This window comes from Blastocystis hominis (assembly GCF_000151665.1).
Source record: "Blastocystis hominis, Singapore isolate B (sub-type 7) whole genome shotgun sequence assembly, scaffold_7".
In the NCBI taxonomy this organism is placed as follows: Eukaryota; class Bigyra; order Opalinata; family Blastocystidae; genus Blastocystis; species Blastocystis hominis.
The window spans coordinates 278,730-292,919 of NW_013171866.1; the positions used below are offsets into that span (position 1 = coordinate 278,730).

Consider the following 14,190-nt stretch of genomic DNA (forward strand, 5'->3'; position numbering starts at 1 on the left):
ACGCTCATTCCCGAAGTCTTCGATCATTCCCGAGACAACACGGCTGAGCCCACCAGCGTTAAAATCACACCGCCGCCTGGATCGACGACGATGCCCAGCGTGGTGCCGCCGCCCGCTGTGCCGCTTTCGATCCCGCCGCCTGTCTTTAAACCGCAGCGTCTTTCACCCATTTCGAATCGTAAAACTCCTCCCGAAGAAGGGAAGCCGCGAACGGCGCTCCCGCCTCACTTTGCAATGAAATGGATTGTTTGTGAACAAACAGGCGAGCTAAAGGGACTGCTTCGCGATGAAATGAGCCATGATGGTCTTGAGGATGTCGGGAATGTCCTGAACGCCCTTCTTCACGTCGAATCGACGCAGCAAATCTTCACTCAATTCACGCCCCATAGCACTTACTCTTTCCGCCCACGCCATAGAAACTAATGATGGGAGCTGTCTGACGCTCATACACCGCCAGACGATTCTCAATCACCTCGCGATTGTCATCGCTTCGCGTGATCAACTCTTCGTGGCATGTATCGCAGAGGTTTTCCTCTTTGGGAGCCAAGGGAGGCAAGTGATATCCGCCCCCAATGATACTGGCGACGTTGTACGAACGGTTGCACTTGGGACACACGCGGCGACCCATCAACTTCTGGATCAGGAGATCGCGAGGAAGATGAAACTGCAATACAAGATCGATCGGGAAAGAGTCTTCGATCGCTTTCGACTGAACCAAAGAACGCGGAAAACCATCCAGAATCACACCCGACTTGTACTCCGGTTGCTGGATGATCTTTTGGATCACAGGGAGAACGATTTCGTCAGGAACAAGCTGGCCACTATTCACGTACGGCTATATTATTGCTCAAAGAGGAAGAGTAGCTACTTCAACCTGCTTCCCAAAAGGCGTTTTCTGAGCGATTTCCTTCTTCATATAATCTCCCGACCCAAATGTTGGGATCTACGTAATCAAATCCAAGAATAAAAGAAACCATCAAAATGGGAGAAATAATCCGTGAATACGTACCCTTTCCGGATCCTGGAGCACCGATAAATAAAATATTCTTCCTTTTCAAATGCAAAGCGACATTCTACACTTCACACAAACCGCTTTCCAGTTACTAAATTCTTATAAAAGCTCATAATATCTTGTCCTTCCTAAAGATAATATGAGAATGAAGAGACTACACTTAGCTTTTCCAACTCGGCGGCAATGGCTCCTTCATTCAGATGAATCAAAGATGGAAGAATATATTTCAGTTTTGCGACGGATGTGACACTCATAGATGCGTAGACTAATAGAAATTGGAGCAAAAGATGAAAATGCAAAAATAGGTCAGAATTTGATAATTCTCACAATCAGCTCTATTGATCGGTTTTGCTCACTATGGAGGACAGAATAGTATGTGATAACTGTGAGAATCGCAATCTGCATCTCTTCGGAGCGAATACCAAGTTCTTTATGGCACCATGCGAACATTGCTTGTAAATCTCTTCGATTGCACACTCACTGGTTTAGTTGCGAGGTATGCGTCTCAAGATATATAGAAGAATACACTCGTTTCGAATGTCCAAAGTGTAAGCGCGTTATTCAAAGGTCCGAGTTGAAAGAAGAAACTAAGGAGGTGTTTGAAACAAGGAAAATTCGGGAAGCTCGAAGCAAAGTCACCTCCATTCTAAACGAAATGTTCACCGACTATGATAGTGAGGACGCCAGAAAATACTTAGAAAAGAGAAATGAACTATGTATTCACTCTAATCGGCTCTTACCATAGTCTTGATGGAATTAAAAAAGGACGAAAAAGGATTCGGAGAAGCACTGATGAAAATGGGAGCTCGAGATGATCGCCGTTTTGAACAGAACGAAGCAAAACGAGTAATACAAATTGCATTTATTCACACTAGTCATATTACAAAATCGATTTAGAGAATAAAGTCAAAAAGGAAAGGAAGGAGCGAAAACAACAAAAGAGCCTTCTCAAGAAGGGCGACTTTGAGAATGTACAACTTAAGGTGGCAGTGTTCCATAGATTGCCGAAAGAAAAAAGAAAGATAGCATTTTCTATAGTCATATCCTTTTGATAGCATTTGGATAGCGCCTTCATTGTATGGAATAATAGGCCTCAAATTCGCGCACCTCTTGAAACGATGAAAATATCTAGGCAGGGCAATGTACGACTTGCGAAGCCACCTTCCTTTGTAGAAAATAAAAGCAGAGAGAAGGGAGCGGACCGCCTCTTATATTTCTTTGTACATTTATCACAGAGGGTTGGAAGAACTATTATGTGCTTTAGTTTCGTGTGTTTGATGAAAATAGTCTCTATAACTGGAATTCTCAATTCCTCATTATCTGTGCATTATTCCGAGGATTAGAATGGCGGATAGCAGTGATTTCTTTCTTTTCTCTTTAGGCAACACATTGGGTAAAAAGCTGTGGGCAGGAATGAGTGTTAGAAGAGAATTCCGAGCAGAAAGGTAAAGAGGAAAGCAACGTAATATAAAAATGCCATTTTCCATATTAGGAAAGTAATCCGGTGGGGGCTAAGGCTAGCAATGAAGATAATCCGCTGTTTCGGGAATGAATGTTATTCATTGTTTCTTTTATCTATAGCACACACGCCTACAGAGATAGACACGGACGATTCTCGTAAATGCCGATTTTGAAATTCTATAGTAGGAGCTGTTACTCCACGAGCACCAGAACAGAAAGAGAACGTTCCGGAGAAGGCAAATACCAAGGAGGTCGTTTTTCTTGAAGAGGAAAAAGACTTACCTTCTCCTTCCAGTCATTCAGACTCAGAAGAGGAAGCAGTTCCTCTCCCCCCTCTTTCTCCGCAGGACACATTAACTGTTGAAGGAGAAAATAACGAGAATGCTCCTTCTGCAGCAGCCAATCAAACTACTCTCCAATTTATAAACACCTTCACTCCACTAAACGACGACAACGAGTTTTACGATCTAGAAGACGCGGCTCGCTATTTCAGCCGCCAAAATGAGACAAGAACTTGCCATCTCTGTGGAAATCCTGGGCATCTTTCGCGAAATTGCCCGCTCGCGAACACCACGAACGTTTGCTTCTTCTGTGCACAGCCCACTCACAACTCCAGATCCTGCCCGTTGGTCGTGTGTAGACGGTCGATTTTTATCTCTCCACTGATGTACAGGTGCCACAAGCCTGGTCATGAATCAAATGCTTGCTCCGAAAAGTCGATTCCGCCCTTCTGTCACTATTGTTCGTCTCGCCTCCACCAGCCCGATGTAGAGTTTTTTCCTCTCCTCGATCGCAGGACTGCCCAATCATTCCACACCCCTACGATAAGGCCGTGTTTCAACTCATGCACTGCGTTTGCTGCGGAAAGCAGGGACATTTGGTCTGTAAGCCGCAGCCTGCTCTGTCCAAGGGGTATGGAGGAAGATGCGCGGTCTGCGGGTCACCCAATCACTCGTATGTTCAATGTCCCAGTCGAAATTCGCACCGAACTGCTCATACAGCTGCACAAGAGAATGGCGGAGCTTGTTTTATCTGTGGAAAGATGGTAGGAGAAGGGGTGAGTGATGAGCGTAGGGACATTTCGCCTCAAAATGCCCTTTAAAGAAGAGAGGAGATTCAGGTATCGTGATGCCGGGAAGAAATGGCCAGCAGAAGAGAAGGTAGAGAAGATAAAGGGCTTTGTTGTAGTGGTCGTGATGGAGGATATGCCAAGAGAATAAGGGAGTGAAGAGAAGCAGCGTAATCCAGTCTTTTGCATTGTTTGTTACAAACAGAACGAGATTCTACTCACACTACTTAATGTACAGAACACATTCGATTTCAATTCCCTAAGAATTGCCTTCCTTTTTCTGAGTTATCTCTCTACTTTGCTCCGTTTGTATACCCTGCATTCCTTGCACTGCTTGTGCAGTTTGCATAGTCTGTACAGCCTGCACAGTCTGCACAGTCTGCATTGCTTTCAATAATATGGCAATACTTGCAGAGTTTGATACACTCATTTCAACTATACTTCCTTCGTGTAGACCTACACTATACGCAGTTTCTCGGGGATTCAACAATAGTTTACCATCAAATAGTAAATGGATATCTTGATCATCAATACTACACCCAAGTTCACACTCCAATACCTAGAATTCACTCATTCTACTATTTTCAACATCCAGGGACAGATAAGATATATATTCAATAGGATAAAACGAAAATATCTCCACCATCTTCAATAACCACCCGAACTTCAGATAAATACAGAACGGTGGCTGAGAATGAACATAAATAACTGGATTTGTAGATTCCACAGCATCAATAAGCTGGTTATCTGTGCGAACGTAATGGTCGTTGAAAAACAGAGTTTGCTTCTCTTTCAGAATTCCAAATTGTGCCTAGAACCTAGTCGCACTTTATCACTCCACTACTTGCAATCTCTCCTTCAGCGCTTCCAGCGACTCTACTTCGCTTCGTTTGAGATGCACCTCGTCCTTTCCCCAGCAAACTCGCACGAACTCCATAAGTCCACTCACTTTATGTGTTTACAAACAAACAACCCAGCTTAATCCACCATACTCGGCTAGTGCAATCATCGCACCCACCCAGCAGCAACAATACTTATCGGTTGGCCTTCGCAACACGCTCAATCTCGTCCTTCTTCTTAATGGCGTAGCTGTTCGAAGAACCCTTCGCAGCGTTCATCAGCTCATCAGCCAGGCACTCAGACATCGACTTGATGTTGCGGAAAGCAGCCTCACGAGCCTACCCATCACCCCTCCGCTCTGTTCCTACGCCAGTCGTCAGCAGAGACAAAGCAAAGCTCACGCGACGGAACGGAGACACATCCACAGCCTGACGACGAACCACTCCGGAAGTACCGATACGAGTCGAGTCTTCACGAGGTCCAGCGTTCGCAACAGCATCAGCAAGAATCTGAATCGGGTTCTTATCCGTCATCAGGTTGATGATGTCGAAAGCCTGCTCAACGATCTTCATAGCGTTCATCTTCTTTCCAGTGTTGCGGCCATGGAACATCAGGCAGTTCGTCAGACGCTCAACAAGAGGGCACTACTCTTTCAACCAACACTTCAACCACAAACCTGACCCTTGCGGAAACGCTTCAACTGATATCTTCCAGCAGTGTGGGGGAGATAAGTTGCGTACTTAGGAGTTACGGCCAAATGGTCCTACACGAGTCAAACAACTACACATATTTTCATACCTGAAGAGACTTGTCGTTCACCTCAACATCGCCAAAGGTCCTATATACTGTTATATACATTCCTACACTACTTGCACACACAAACCACATAATACGTCTCAACACTACCTACCACTTTCCAAAAAGCTTGATTTCACTAGGAGTAGCCATTATAATGAACACGAGTGGATATTTCTGTACTTCAATAAGAAAGCAACAGCAAATTTCACCCCTTGCTATATTCATAATACTATTTTCAATCGTCTTTTCATATCATCCCCTACATTATTTCTTTTCTCTTTAAATACTCATTCTTTCCATCCACTTGCTTTCTCTTTGTTACAGGGACATGTCAGAGAGCTCATCGAGCAATTTTTTAAAAATCTTTCTCTGCTTTCGGAGTTATTTGGCTATTCGATTTTGATCTCTTACTTTGCTTTTCAATAGGGCAAATACGAGGATGCCTTCGATTTCCATCTTACTACTGTAATTCTTATGGATTATCCCGGTAATAGTTCAAATCGGTTCAAGAAATACTCACTTAATGCTTGAATGTCTTCACTAGAAGTTGATTTTTTGACTCGAATTGATTTGAATAGAGTGAAGAAGCTCGATTAAGGCATTCTATCGACAAACTGTGCCTTGAGTTTTGTAGTATCTCGAAATGAAAATAATGGGTAGCACGTCAGAATGAACTTTACATTTCGAAGGATGTACAAATTAGGGGAATGAGTGAAGAGTAAGGCACTCTCTATTCTAGAAGAGGCTGTTCTAAGCTATTTGGGTATTTGAGAGTTCCGGATTTGATTGTAGGAGTATTCGCAGGTGATTTGGAAAACTTTGCCACTCACGCAGGTCGAAGGGAGGTTATTTCGACAGATGTTGTTTATTGTTCAACCAAAAATCCACAACTAGTACGTGATTGTCAATTCGTTGAAAATAGAATCAAGAAATGATGCACTTTGTAGCAAAAACATATCATTCGTTTGTTTGTTAACAAGAATTCGAGTGATACAACTATTGACGAGCATCCGCCAGAGTGAGTAATTCGTGATAACGATACTTTGGTTGCGAAGCGCGCCACTCTTCCATGGATATGTCGGTTCGTGTGTAGACCATTTTCGGAGCTTTTGACTGATCGGCCAAATTCTCATAATTCCTTCATTTGCAAGATCGATTCGAAATTCGACTAGTGGGAACAATCGATAGAAACAAAAGATTGGGTGATTGAACACTTTGAAAATCAGAATCAGTTCCTATCTCTAGCATGCTTGGTCGATTTTAGTTGATCCACTCACAATCAGTCAATGAGTGTAAATACCATTATACTTGGATTCACTGTTCAAACCAATTATTATCACAATTCTATAGATTCTTGAATACTCAAGAGGTTGATTGATTCATCGATTGACTGATGAATACAGGTTGTCGATTTGATAGAACATGAATGGGGTCATTATTGAATGCCGATTGTTGTGATCGTATTCTTCTTTATTGTTGTTATTCTCCTTGTGATTTCGTTCATTCTTACAGAAAGCATATCGATCTTGATTGGTTTCAGATTATTCAGCAAAACCCAGTGTATACACTAAGAATCGATTCATTTATCATCTATTGTAGATAGGATTCTTTCCTGTGTATTCATAACCATACAACATCGATAGACTAAAATACTCTTCCACCATCTGTCAGATACCATTTCTAGATCTCTTTAAATATTGCCTTGTACTAGTAATACAATCAGTTTATCAATACAATCATAAATACTGTTATTATTCTTTTACTGTTGCTATTATTCAACGTAGCAATATGTATTTGGACAAGATTCTTGGTCATTTCTGACTCATTGTACTAATCTAATAGATAGTATTGATTTCTTTAATGGATATGAGAAAAATGGGCAATCACAACTAATAAGCAGAAATGGAGAGGTTTACAGGGTTCAGACCTATAAGGGTGAACATAAGAATGAATATACACGACTTACTAACCAAGAAATAATACATTATAGAAATGGGGTAGTAGAGAGAATCTGGAAATTAAAGAACGACAATACAATTGATAGTGTTACCGTTTATAGTGAAGGATTCGCTATATATAGTCAAAGTTGGGAAACTCTTTCAGATTCCTTTTCTATTCACGATATCAACAATGGATCGAAGACTATAAGAGAATTAGTAGATTTGCATACGCAGAATGTGATATATCGTGGAAGTCTTGATGATAAAGGCAATAGAATAGGCAGAGGGTTTGAATTTGATGCAGAGACTGGTGAATTGAAGTTAGAAGGTATATGGATGGACAATGAGCTAAAGACTATCCTTCGTATATTCGAAAAGAATAACAATATGATTGAGTTTAAAAGTACTACAAGTAACCTAGAACTACATGAGCGCATTCCTATTTATGTTGGTGGATACAAGTATAATGAGCTTCATAACATTTGTTCTCGAGATGGAACAGGATTTTTAATCAACGCGGATGGAGTTGCTACCATAAGAGGAACATGGAAAGATGGAATCGAAACTGATATTGTTGTGATGAAGAATGGTTGGTATCATGTAGAAGAAGATCCTTTGAATCTCCCTGTCGATACTGAAGTTATTAGAGTACCAGCCTACAAATTAAAGTATGTGAGCTTCTTAGACCTAAGCAGATACAAGAAAATGAAAACGTTGGATATTGAAGAGTATAACTTTAGTAACGTAGACAAATTCGCAATTTGGGAAAATGAAAACCTAGAAACAGTGAAAATAGGTCATTACTCCTTTTATCGTCAAAATAGATCCGATCGCATGAATCGCACATTTAGCATCATTGATTGTACTCGTTTAAGATCAATCTATATTGGACCTTTTTCCTTTTTTTATTATACTGGAGGATTTGAGTTGAAAAGACTTCCAAATTTGGAGATTCTGGAAATAGGGAAAGTGGGTGTAGATTCAGGTAACTTTTCGTACTGTAGTTTTGTGGCAAAAGGTAATTCCTTTGCCATTGATTTACTCGTAGATTTGCCAAAATTGAGGAAAATCGTTATTGGAGATCATGCTTTTGAAACGGAAGAAATTATCGAACTTTCAGGTACTGAATTTGAAGTGTGTGTGAGTACAGATCTTCCGAGTTTAGAAATTCTGGAACTTGGTTGGGTTGTGTTTTCTGGTAAACTGAATACCGGTTCATTGACGATGAAAAGTTGGATATTGAGAATAGATTTGATACAGATCTTCCAAAACTCAGAATACTTACATCGAGAGGATTCAGTTTCCGCAATATTCATACCATGAAATTGATAAGTATTTTAATATTGAATTGTTTTGACGCTAGATATCCCCAATCTTGAAATTCTCAAACTACACTACTTGGACGAATATCCCGATTCTGATCGTCCCTTCCCAGAAATCATGGAGAAATATGTAGAAAGTAGGAATCGAAGGGTGAATGAATTCTAGACGTCGCTCCGATTTTGGCTGATCTTGTGGTTATTGCAGAGGAATCTCCATTTAAGCCTGGCGTCTATTTTGATGATTTGAAACTTCAGAATGAAACTGTAATAGACATTCCTCCAAACTCTTGTAACGATGTGGATAGATTCATTGATATCAACACGTTTACTCATGTGAAAAAGCTGATAGTGGGAAGAGATTCTTTTAAGGGAGCATTGGAATTCCGCATTGATCAATTGCACGAGCTAGAGGAAATTCATATCTTTAATAGAGCATTTGATACAGGTTGCACAAACCAAATATTTGGTCCATTTGTTATTTCGAATTGCAGCCGATTAGAGTCCATTATCTTGGAACCTTTCAGTTTTGCGCATTATGTAAGATCATTTTCGCTAACTAATCTTCCTTCTTTAAAACATTTACAGATTGGTAGAATAGGAAGCTATTCCGCTTCCTTCAGATTACTTTCCTTTTGTATCAAGGGTATTTCTAAATCAGGTATTTCACATAGATTTACCCAAACTTGAAACAATTATTATAGGAAATGAAGCCTTTCAATACGCAATGATTACAAAAATTGAAAGTAAGATATCGATTTGATTCATTGATTGTGAAGATTTGGAATCTTTGAAAACTATTCAAATCGGAGATCGAGTATTTATGGGACTTGATGATCAATGGTGTCAAGTGGATTTAATCAGTTTGTGTTTGAATGGATGTAGTATAACATAGATCTACCCAAGTTAGAAAAACTGGAGGCTGGATTGGAATGTTTCAAAGAAACCCGAATCGTTAGTTTTACCAATATTCCGTTTGTTAAAGCAGAACTGGATCGTGAATCTGCATTCAAAAAGGCTTTGTATCGTACTCAGCGTAATATCAGTGAGTCTCTGAGAGAGTACATGGAATAAAATACTGGATATTTGTAAATTACATTGAATAGTTCTCATGGTTTTTGAAAAGAGTATTATATGTATTTATGTTTACTTTGTTACAAACTGAATGATAAGTAGCTAAACTATGTAATAGAAAATGAAAACATCAAATGATAATGAATTGGATTGTTGTGTATTATACTATTTCCCTCAACTACTCAGAGAACTAGCAACTAATAAAATTTCAATAATAGTTAGTTTTGGTTGTATCGAATAAGGTATCTTTATCAATGGAGATTGGATTGGTATTGGAAAAAGAGGGAAAGAATTACAAGACTAGAGAGTATGATGTTTCTAGATATCATATACATACTGTAACAAGCAAGATTCAATCGATACTCTAATCTTATTAGTAGATAAAGTGTAGAACTTTTTAGTCATTTAATTTACATTCATATAATGTGTATATTCTATTATAAAATCATTCAAAGAAAGAATAATATCGATATTAATCATGTACCGATTTCTTTGATACGATTATCTTCATCAAACCAATACAATGTGATGAATATGGTTATAATCTAGATTATCATTGAACTCACAGTAGAAACTGAGTATAGCATAAGCATTGGTTTCAATCGAATATGAGTTGAAGTAGATTGCTATTCATGTTCTATAGCACAATACAAAGAGTTGAGTATTTAGAAATCTCGAAAATGCAGTTTTCATGAGAAGAGAATGAATACAGAGCCAATAGTATAACTGCTAACTGAAAATCCTTGAATATGTTTCTATTCAATGCCAATATTTTGATATGTTCTTATCGATCAGAAAAATGTTTTGTCAGTATGCCATTTCGATAGTGGGAATAGTTTGGAAAAGCATTCTATTCGCAATCATCCAGAAATCAAGAAATGATGCACTTTGTAGCAAAAACATATCATTCGTTTGTTTGTTAACAAGAATTCGAGTGATACAACTATTGACGAGCATCCGCCAGAGTGAGTAATTCGTGATAACGATACTTTGGTTGCGAAGCGCGCCACTCTTCCATGGATATGTCGGTTCGTGTGTAGACCATTTTCGGAACTTTTGACTGTGTAGTGGATGGTGTTTGAGCGGGGTTTATTGGGTTCACTGGAGCCATCGGAGCCATTGGAGCCATCGGAGCCATTGGAGCCATCGGATTCATCGGAGCCATTGGACTCATCGAAGCCATCGGATTCATCGGAGCCATTCCACCCATTGGATTCATTCCACCCATCGGAGCCATTGGAGCCATTGGAGCCATTCCACCCATCGGAGCCATCGGAGCCATCGGAGCCATCGGAGCCATCGGAGCCATCGGAGCCATCGGAGCCATCGGAGCCATCGGAGCCATTCCACCCATCGGATTCATTCTACACTTCAACCCCAAACCTCTCTCCCACGTAGACATAAAAGGATTATTCAAAGTGCTAGAAGGAAGAACCATTGAAGAAAAACTGTCAGCCATCTGGCTCTTCGTACGAGTTTCTTCCAACTTCGCTACAAACTCCTGCTTCGGATTTCGAATCACTGCTACTTCTCGACGAGGAACTGGTAAACCCAACTCCTTGTTCTTCTTCGCCTTGTGCTCTACTTATCAATACCCATTCACAAAACTACCGAAACGAGCTGTTTCAGGAATTCCAGTCATTCCGTGAACATCCGTTGCCGTACTATTGCGGCCAGGAAGTGCATGAGGAACACTATTTATTACAATATAAAACAAATACTTACACCTGTAAATCAACGTGATGGTTTGTCTTTGTGTGAGCCATTAATCCACGAAATGTACCCAACTTCTTACCACAATATTCGCATTTAAAGTGGCGAGCAACCTGGTGAGAGATTAGCGTGTTCTCATCTTCAAACTCGCGGTCACAATAATAGCACCAAATATCTTCCTTCTCAACTTGCTTCTTTTTGCGACCCATCGATTTTGATTCTTGTTTTCTGCTCTTTGAAACGCTTTTGAAACTCCCCTTTTGCTTTTCATTGCTTATTCGGCTTCCGTTTCGATTTCTATATGTTTGCCATTACCGAGAATAACTTCAACGTGAGAAATTGCATGAAGTTTTCAGAACTAGGAGTACTTTCTGAAAGCTAGCTTGGCTTTCCTTGGAAAGGAGGAGGGTTCTTACTCTGGTACGTTTTGTACATGTTGAAAATGAGTTTGTAGATTATAGTGCAGTCTTCAAAGAAAATGGTCTTTTGAGGAGAAAGAAGGTTATGTGTAGCTCCCTGTGAGAAAGGCAGTGCGATTGTGGAGGAGGCAATGAGTTATTTGAAGGCGGAAAGCAGTACTTGCCTGCTTCAGCATGTGTGGTTTGAGGAAGGCTCTAATGCATAGAAGAGCCACATCCAGATGCTCCTTGCGATGGGTGTTCGTGACTGCCCTGAGCAAGTGGAAGTGTATAGCCAAGTGATGAAAAGCGTTGGAAGTAGAGTGCTTTGAAGTGTGTGTGATTCAGGTTATCTGGATAAGTGGGAGAAGGATCTGTGCGAGGAGTATTTCTGTGGGAGCTTCGGTCTGGTGGACATCGCTGTGTACTGCAGCACATTCAATCTGTTCCGCTACGTGATGGTTCCCACGTGGCGAAGCCTCTACCCGAAGATATCCTTGGATGGGCCGTGTGTTGGTCTGGCTTAACGGCAGCTGACGGCGTGGCGATGCCGCTGCTCGGAGCAGCGCTGCCTGCAGTCGACGTTCGCGACGACGTCGCTTGCGGCCACGGTGCGCGAGGGCGGTCAGATCGACGTGCGTCCGGACCCCGACTTCGTGGCGCGCGTGGTAGTGGCGGTGGCGGGCTGCGATGCAGGCGGAGATCGCGATCGAGAAGAACAAGAACGCGAAGAAGGAAGAGAGCCAGCGCCAGCGCGAGAAGAACCAGAAGAGCCAGCAGCAGGCGGAGAAGCGAAGCGAGGCGGGCGAGGCCGGCGAGGCGAAGAAAACGAGCCGGCAGCCGCTGAGCGGCGAGGTGGAGGAAGCGACGAACGACGCGGAGCGGCGGATCTTCGCGGTGCTGAACGCGGAGGGCATCGCGCACGTAGGGGTGGAGCGGGGACGTGAGCCAAGACGACGTATCACCACGAAGCCGCGCAGACCGTCGAGGACGTGGTGCGATTCGTCGACGCGACCCTGGGACTGCCCACCAAAAACCTCTTCCTGAAGGCAGGGCAGCGGCGAACTCTCCACTCTAGGCCAAAAAACCCAACGGCGAGACGGACACGGGGCTGTGGATGGTGGTGGCCGCCTTCGATACCGCGGTGGACATCAAAAAACTGACCAGCGTTGCCACGCAGACAGGACTCAAATGCAGGAACTCAAATACAAGAGCGGCTCTCTACGATTCGCTGATAACCAGCTCCTCGAAACCATGCTCGGCGTGCAGCAGGGACATCTCTCCCTCTTCGCCAAGATTAACGATCCCGACAACAAGGTCAAGGTCATCATCGATAAAAGACTTATGGAGGCCAAGACGGTCAGTCTGCATCCCCTGATTAACACCGCGTCGACGATTATCTCCGGAGAGGATTTCAAGTACTTCGCTGACAAGTTCGCTCCTGGATATATGGTGAAGGAGTTCTAAGCTCCAGTCGATGTGTTTGTTCTCAAAGGCAATTGTGGAGATGCTCGGGGTCAAAATTGTGGAGATGTTCAGAGTCAAAACTGCGGGGATGTTCGGAGTCAAAACTGCGGGGATGTTCGGAGTCAAAGCTGCGGGGATGTTCGGAACCAAAACCGTGTGGGAATGCCAATAGCCGAACTACCAGACCCCCATGTTCGCGAATTCGTTTGCTTTCAGTTCTATTCAATTGGAAGAATATGAGCCACTTGATTGGCTCACTCCGTCCTACACTTTTTTCAATCAAAATTAATTTAAATGGATTATCAAAAGCTTTTCGGTGCTACTCTTGCTTCTAAGAACGGACCTGTGCCAACTTCGGACCTGGCTGGAAAAGTGGTCGGTCTTTACTTCTCGTAGGGAATACAGGGAATGTTTGATTGTTTAGTGCACATTGGTGCCCTCCTTGCCGTATGTTTACTCCCAAGCTTCGTCAGACTTACCTTCAGCTGAAGGCTGCTGGAAAGGACTTCGAAGTGGTGTTCTGCAGCTTCGATCGAAGCCAGAGAGACTTTGAGGAGTATTTCGGAACCATGCCTTGGTTGGCTGTTCCTTTTGATCGAGAGGATCTTCGTCAGTCTCTTGGAAACACGTTTGATGTCTCTGGAATTCCCACTTTGCTCTTGATGGATGAGTCGGGTGTGTATAATAGTGATGGAAGAACCTCTGTTATGATGAATCCTCAGGGTTTCCCATGGAAATAATTGCGCGCTTTTGGAATGTTTGTTGAACAACCAACGCGAGAATATATTATGTCTATTCAACAATGAAAACAAAATGTAGTTTTATAAAAGTACTTCATTTTTCTCCATCGTTTGTGCAACATGGAGCCTGATGATAATCAACAGTGGGATTTTCAAATACCGGTGCTTCTGAGCTGCCTTCGAAACGATATTAAGGAGATTGTCACGAAGTTGGAATTATCTGATGAAGACCGTCAAAGATTGAATAAGCTGATCGATCAGATAAGAACTGAAGAATCAAAGTATGAGGAAACGGTCCGTGCTCATTTCCACAAAAAGATGGAGAAAACAACCAACGAGCTGTTATTGCTGAAAGAAAC

At 42.1% G+C, this 14,190-nt stretch overlaps 8 protein-coding genes; 5 read left to right on the forward strand and 3 right to left on the reverse strand.

Moving 5' to 3' along the window:
• Window positions 1–376: 376 nt before the first annotated feature.
• On the reverse strand, window positions 377–1,125 carry GSBLH_T00004526001 (Adenylate kinase; the record flags this gene model as incomplete). Its single annotated transcript, XM_013043445.1, has 4 exons — window positions 377–835; window positions 869–943; window positions 975–1,073; window positions 1,105–1,125. 4 exons carry the CDS (start codon window positions 1,123–1,125, stop codon window positions 377–379), a joined length of 654 nt encoding a protein of 217 aa, XP_012898899.1.
• A 1,410-nt stretch (window positions 1,126–2,535) lies between these two features.
• Window positions 2,536–3,701, forward strand: GSBLH_T00006832001 (uncharacterized protein; the record flags this gene model as incomplete). The annotated part of the gene is made up of 6 exons (XM_013043446.1): window positions 2,536–2,551; window positions 2,594–2,629; window positions 2,660–3,240; window positions 3,270–3,518; window positions 3,548–3,633; window positions 3,662–3,701. 6 exons carry the CDS (start codon window positions 2,536–2,538, stop codon window positions 3,699–3,701), a joined length of 1,008 nt encoding a protein of 335 aa, XP_012898900.1.
• Window positions 3,702–4,499: 798 nt separating this feature from the next.
• Window positions 4,500–5,346, reverse strand: GSBLH_T00004527001 (uncharacterized protein). XM_013043447.1 has 4 exons: window positions 5,181–5,346; window positions 5,059–5,145; window positions 4,751–5,026; window positions 4,500–4,720 (listed from the first exon to the last, which is right to left on the reverse strand). Exons 1-4 carry the CDS (start codon window positions 5,238–5,240, stop codon window positions 4,577–4,579), a joined length of 567 nt encoding a protein of 188 aa, XP_012898901.1. The 5' UTR covers window positions 5,241–5,346; the 3' UTR covers window positions 4,500–4,576.
• A 5,110-nt stretch (window positions 5,347–10,456) lies between these two features.
• GSBLH_T00004528001 (uncharacterized protein) lies at window positions 10,457–11,435 on the reverse strand (the record flags this gene model as incomplete). Its single annotated transcript, XM_013043448.1, has 3 exons — window positions 10,457–11,094; window positions 11,125–11,207; window positions 11,239–11,435. 3 exons carry the CDS (start codon window positions 11,433–11,435, stop codon window positions 10,457–10,459), a joined length of 918 nt encoding a protein of 305 aa, XP_012898902.1.
• Window positions 11,436–11,512: 77 nt separating this feature from the next.
• Window positions 11,513–12,151, forward strand: GSBLH_T00004529001 (uncharacterized protein; the record flags this gene model as incomplete). XM_013043449.1 has 6 exons in its annotated part: window positions 11,513–11,557; window positions 11,589–11,646; window positions 11,681–11,707; window positions 11,739–11,821; window positions 11,852–11,942; window positions 11,973–12,151. The coding sequence occupies exons 1-6, from the start codon at window positions 11,528–11,530 to the stop codon at window positions 12,149–12,151; spliced, it is 468 nt and encodes a 155-aa protein (XP_012898903.1). The 5' UTR covers window positions 11,513–11,527.
• A 4-nt stretch (window positions 12,152–12,155) lies between these two features.
• Window positions 12,156–12,702, forward strand: GSBLH_T00004530001 (uncharacterized protein; the record flags this gene model as incomplete). XM_013043450.1 has 3 exons in its annotated part: window positions 12,156–12,292; window positions 12,321–12,548; window positions 12,578–12,702. Exons 1-3 carry the CDS (start codon window positions 12,172–12,174, stop codon window positions 12,700–12,702), a joined length of 474 nt encoding a protein of 157 aa, XP_012898904.1. The 5' UTR covers window positions 12,156–12,171.
• Window positions 12,703–12,741: 39 nt separating this feature from the next.
• On the forward strand, window positions 12,742–13,100 carry GSBLH_T00004531001 (uncharacterized protein; the record flags this gene model as incomplete). XM_013043451.1 has 2 exons in its annotated part: window positions 12,742–12,792; window positions 12,822–13,100. The coding sequence occupies 2 exons, from the start codon at window positions 12,742–12,744 to the stop codon at window positions 13,089–13,091; spliced, it is 321 nt and encodes a 106-aa protein (XP_012898905.1). The 3' UTR covers window positions 13,092–13,100.
• A 285-nt stretch (window positions 13,101–13,385) lies between these two features.
• On the forward strand, window positions 13,386–13,831 carry GSBLH_T00004532001 (uncharacterized protein; the record flags this gene model as incomplete). Its single annotated transcript, XM_013043452.1, has 2 exons — window positions 13,386–13,483; window positions 13,516–13,831. The coding sequence occupies 2 exons, from the start codon at window positions 13,386–13,388 to the stop codon at window positions 13,829–13,831; spliced, it is 414 nt and encodes a 137-aa protein (XP_012898906.1).
• Between the last annotated feature and the right edge of the window lie 359 nt (window positions 13,832–14,190).

What these genes read in the sequence shown, in the direction of transcription:
- GSBLH_T00004527001 (XM_013043447.1), bottom strand. Translation starts at nt 5,240, where the DNA reads ATGTATATAACAGTATATAGGACCTTTGGCGATGTTGAGGTGAACGAC. An exon ending in TGAACGACAAGTCTCTTCAG is followed by an intron (nt 5,146 to 5,180) that starts GTATGAAAATAT and finishes TGACTCGTGTAG; the next exon opens with GACCATTTGGCCGTAACTCC. An exon ending in AGCGTTTCCGCAAGGGTCAG is followed by an intron (nt 5,027 to 5,058) that starts GTTTGTGGTTGA and finishes TTGAAAGAGTAG; the next exon opens with TGCCCTCTTGTTGAGCGTCT.